At 45.8% G+C, this 4,579-nt stretch overlaps 1 protein-coding gene and 1 long non-coding RNA gene across 2 annotated transcripts in view; one reads left to right on the forward strand and one right to left on the reverse strand.

Annotated features, from left to right (window-relative positions):
- Positions 1-1,527: 1,527 nt before the first annotated feature.
- Positions 1,528-4,579, reverse strand: part of LOC102015917 — a 24,719-nt gene continuing 21,667 nt past the window's right edge. The window contains exons 3-4 of the long non-coding RNA XR_262675.2: positions 2,746-2,840; positions 1,528-1,693 (exon numbers count right to left, since the gene is read on the reverse strand). This is a non-coding gene — a long non-coding RNA (uncharacterized LOC102015917). The remainder of the gene's footprint in view (positions 1,694-2,745; positions 2,841-4,579) is intronic.
- Kpna6 (karyopherin alpha 6 (importin alpha 7)) overlaps positions 1,763-4,579 on the forward strand; it is a 49,874-nt gene continuing 47,057 nt past the window's right edge. The window contains exon 1 of the mRNA XM_005395042.2: positions 1,763-1,865. Within this exon, the coding sequence (XP_005395099.1) occupies positions 1,862-1,865 (4 nt within the window). The 5' untranslated portion in view covers positions 1,763-1,861. The remainder of the gene's footprint in view (positions 1,866-4,579) is intronic.

Below are 4,579 nucleotides of genomic sequence, written 5' to 3' on the forward strand. Positions count from 1 at the left end.
CCCAGGCTGGTCTCGAACTCACAACGACCTTCCTGCCTCAGCCTCCCAAGTGCTGGGGTTACAGGCGTGCACCACCACGCCTGGCCCAGATACCCTGATTGGAAAGACAGGCTTCTTTGAAGAGCTAATAGTTAAATTGGGTCTTGAAAACGAATAGCCCTACATGGTCAAGGAGGGGAAGAGAGACCACTGCATTAGAAAAACAGGGAACAAAATAATAAAAGCACAAAAGAAGATAGCATATTTAGGAAAAAGTGGTGCTAATAAGGACCAGCCTATGTGCCTGATTGAAATGTTTGGCCATTACCAAAGAACAGGTAGTAGGAAGTTGCTAAGCAGAAGAGTGACCCTGGGAGGTCTCTGCTTTTAAGCAGTTAGGTGGGAGTGGTAACGTCAGGACAGGTGATTCATGAGGGGTCAAAACAAAGAATGAGGATGTCTGACCTAAGCAGTAGCACTAAGAAAAGAAATAGTCTTCCTTTCCCTAACTTTGAGCCACAGAGTTTGCCTTTTGAGTTGTCTCCTTTAATAGACTGGGCACACAACTAGAGTTGGCAAATTGTTGTGATAGGACCAGATACCAGGCCCTTCATTCTTTGGTGCCTGCAGGCAGACACTGGACTAAACATTGGGATAGTTACAAAGACAGAAGATTTTGTCCCTTCCTTAGATACCTGGGAGAGATGGACAAATCTTGTGAACAAGTTAGGGTGTGAAATGCTAAGGAAAACAAGGATACCTAGGTAGCTGGCATCATGGCACATGGCCTATAATGCCATAATGAAATGCCATAATGCCAGCAGTCAGGAGGGTTATGAGTTGAAGGCCAGCACCCTGAGCGGGGTGGGGATGTTGACTGTTCTTGGGATCGGTGACTTGAAAACATTGGCTGGCTGTGTGTGTTGAGGTGGAGGACAGGAGGGTTGGCATGTCAGTGTGCAGAAAGGAAGGCCTAATAGGTCCCAGCCATAAACTCATTGATTCAGCTGGGAGTGGGGCTGCACACCTGTAATCCCAGCACTTGGGAGGCTCAGGCAGGATTGTTGCGAGTCCGAGGCCAGCCTGGGCTACAAAGTGAGTTCAAGGCCAGCCTGAACTACATAGCGAAACCCTGTCTCAAAAGACCAAAACAAACAAAAAAAATTCATTGATTCAAAAGGCACATGAACACTTATCATTAAAAAAGGATTATATCCCTTGTTCTGTAACTCCCCTTGTTCTGTAACTCACCCTCACGTTGATTTATTTGTTTGTTCAACAACCGTCAGATAGTGTACCAGATGGTGAAAATACAGTGGTCTTGCTGGCCCGCAATTCTCTGCCTCAACCTCCCGAGTACTGAGATTACAGGCGTGCGCAGCCACGCCCGGCCTGAGATTGCAATTTTAACTAGGACTTCGGGTGGCACACCCAGTAAAAAAACCTTAGTTTAATCTTGACTTCTTCCATTCCTTATCTCTTATAGCCTTTAGCAAGTCACTTCCCCTCGACAGATGATTCCTTATTCATAATTAGTTTAAGGTTTATAATTGGCTTTAATTATGAAAAAGTTTTGGGAGAAAGAGGCCATACTATAGAGAAGAAACAGTAGCAGAAACAGCTGCGAACTTGGCATGTTTAACTTTCTTTAGTACGTGTCCCTCCTCCACCAGCAGTGGTTGTGTTCTCTTTAAATGCGCGCCTTTGGTATAATCTAGGTAAGACGGGGTGGGGAGGAAGAACGCATTTCAACGCGGGTTGGAATGTTTGTCCGTTTCGGGCTGCCGTCCTGCAGGTCCGCCATATTGTTTGCTGAAGCTGCCGCTGAAGCTACCGCCGCTGCTGCCGCTGCCGCGGCCAAGTCTAAGCGTGCGGAGCCGCAATGGGTGAGTAGGGAAACCAGGCAGTTCGGTAGTCGGGCTGAGAAAGTTTTGGGCATGGGGTCTGGCAAGAGCCTGTTTCTGGTGCGAGGAAGATGTTTGAAGCCTCTGCAGGTAGGGCTGGGGAGCGAAACCAGGCCGGAGTGCCCCGTAGGCCAGTTTGGGGCCGGACCGGGGCCACTCGCGAGCAGCCGGAGCCTGGTTCCGGAGACACCTTGGAAACCCTGGGCCGGAGACCACGCGTTCCGGGGACGCAGAAATGGGCCGGCCCTCCGCCCTGCGCCCAGACCGGGGCTCAGGGGCGAGCTGTCCCGGCCGCGGGCCTGGGCGCCGCGGAGGGAGGGAGCCTTTCCCGGTGCGTCTGGCTGTCGCGCTTCTTGACTACATTCTCTGGCCCCTCTGAACTCAGGTACTCCTACTTACGCCCTGCCCGGGGAGGAAACGCCAGGCAGTCCAGCGGGTAATCAGGGGTAGCCGGGCTGGTGGCAGCTTCGGGCGCCGAAGGCCGGGAGAACTTCCCCAGCCGAGGCGGAAACGGGCTGATTGAGTTGGGCTCAGAGTGACAGCCTCGTAGTGTTAGAAAACCAGCTGCTAAGCCGGCTTGGCCATAATATACGTAGAAAAGGACCTGTTGATCATTTGGTGGTTAGCAGGGCCTCTGCCCAAAGAATACGATTGCGAAGATTTTAAATTTGGAAACAAAACCAGCATTAGTATAACCTCTGCCACCTGAAAGGCTTAAATTTGCTAAGGTCTGTGTGCAAGCAATGTTTTGAGTGCCTTCCATGCCTTTGTTTTGCTTCATTTGTGCAACCTAATGATATAGGTACTGCCGTTATTCCTGTTTTGCAGATGGGAAAAAAGAGGCTTAGGTAAAGTAACTTACCCAAGGTCACACAGTTAGTGGTTAAACGAGGTTCAACTCCAGCGCCGGTAGATTATAACTGCTGCTGTTTATGGCCCAGCCCTCTAGTGGTTGGGCTAGAAAGGGGAAAGAGAGCTTTTAAGGCTACAACAATGTTGTAAAGGTGTTTTTTACTGCTGGGCACACTTTGAAATCTTTAGGTTGGAATGAAATCTGTAAAACCCGAACTATTTTTTTTTTCCTGTTGGGTGTAGTGGTAGCCTAGTGGCATTCTAGAATTTTTTATGATTTCTAATCCTGGTGAAACAAATTGAGCTGCAGGGCATTCGAATCAGATGTGATATTACAATCTTGCCTGTCACTTCCAGACTCATCAAGAGAAGTCATTTAACAGATAAAACAGTGCATATGGAAAGCAGCTAGCACAGTCCACAGTAAATGTTACTTTCCTTCATTTTTGATCCTTCGTTTCCTCTAAAAAGATGGAGAGTATTATCAAGATATTTGGAGAATAAAGGTGACACAGTGTTTGGAGCTCAGTAAAGGCTCTTTCAGTTACAAAACAAAACCTTTTCCACCTCAAATAATGTTACTTCCTTTCCCATAAGCACTCTCGCTTCCAGAATCCTGGAAATGGTAAGACCTCTTTTTAGTAGCTACAGCTTTATGTATTCGTGAAAATTTTTAGTGGGCTGAGAATGTGTAGCTCAGTGATAGAGTCCTTGCCTAGGCCCTGGGTTCAGTCTCCAGCATGGCAAAAAAAGTGAGGAAGAAAGAAAAAACTTTAGCTTTTATATTATAGTAATACTTTGTATTAGTCTTCAATTTCAGAATTCTTGGTTCCCTCAAAAAGAGAAGGGAAAGAGCTGGTTTTCACTAAGCTCAGTGAAATAAATTTGTACAGATTAAGAAAGGACATCAGAGAAGATAACATAGCTAGTAAACAGCCAAACCACAGGTGGGTTTTGTTTTATTTCCTTGTGTCATTACCCCCATCACTGCAGTTTGAACCCAGGACTTCCTACATTGGGCTAGGCTCAAATTTGTAATCCTCTTGCCTCAGCCTCCCAGACTGCTGAAATTATAGGCTTGTACCATCACACCCAGCTGGAAGTGAGATTCTTACCCATTTGCTATACATAAACCTCTAAGAAAATTTAAGATACTAAAGTTAGTACATCTCTGGTAGAATTAAAGATGAAAGTTGTTCAGTAGAACAACAAAACTTGACCAAGGTCCTGAAGAGAATTTTTAGTCTAGAGCAGTGGTGGCAAATTTATGGTTTACATGCTGCAGCAAGCTGTTATCATTTAAACCTCTAAAAGGTTTGCCATCGCTGGTCTAGAGTCAGGTAACTTCTCTCACCTTATTTATCCAAGGTAGTTTTGGTTGTCTGTGTTTACAGTGACAGGCTGAGTTGTTTTTATTTTTGTCTTTGTCTTTGTCTTTTTGAGACAGGGTCTCTGCTATGCAGTTCAGGCTGGCCTTCAGCTCACTTTGTAGCTCACTGTGATCCTAGCACTAGGCAAGCTGAAGCAGGAGGATCACAGAATTCAAGGCCAGCCTGAACTATATAACAAGACCCTGTCTCAAAAATATAAAACAAAACAAAAAGACTATAATGGAGTTAAAAAAATTCCAGTTGCCTAGTGAACATATAGCTGCAGACCATAACAGACTCCTTAAAAAGTTTGAAAACAGGTGTTGTGGAGCATGTTTGTAATCCCAGCTACTTGAGAGGCTGAAGCAGTAGGATTGCAAACTTAAGGCAAGCCTGGGCAATTTAATGAGACCCTGTCTCAAAAATTTTATTTTATTTTATTTTTTTTTTGGTTTTTCTCCGGTACCAGGAACC

This window comes from Chinchilla lanigera, unplaced genomic scaffold (genome assembly GCF_000276665.1).
Source record: "Chinchilla lanigera isolate Chin_1 unplaced genomic scaffold, ChiLan1.0 scaffold00051, whole genome shotgun sequence".
In the NCBI taxonomy this organism is placed as follows: domain Eukaryota; kingdom Metazoa; phylum Chordata; class Mammalia; order Rodentia; family Chinchillidae; genus Chinchilla; species Chinchilla lanigera.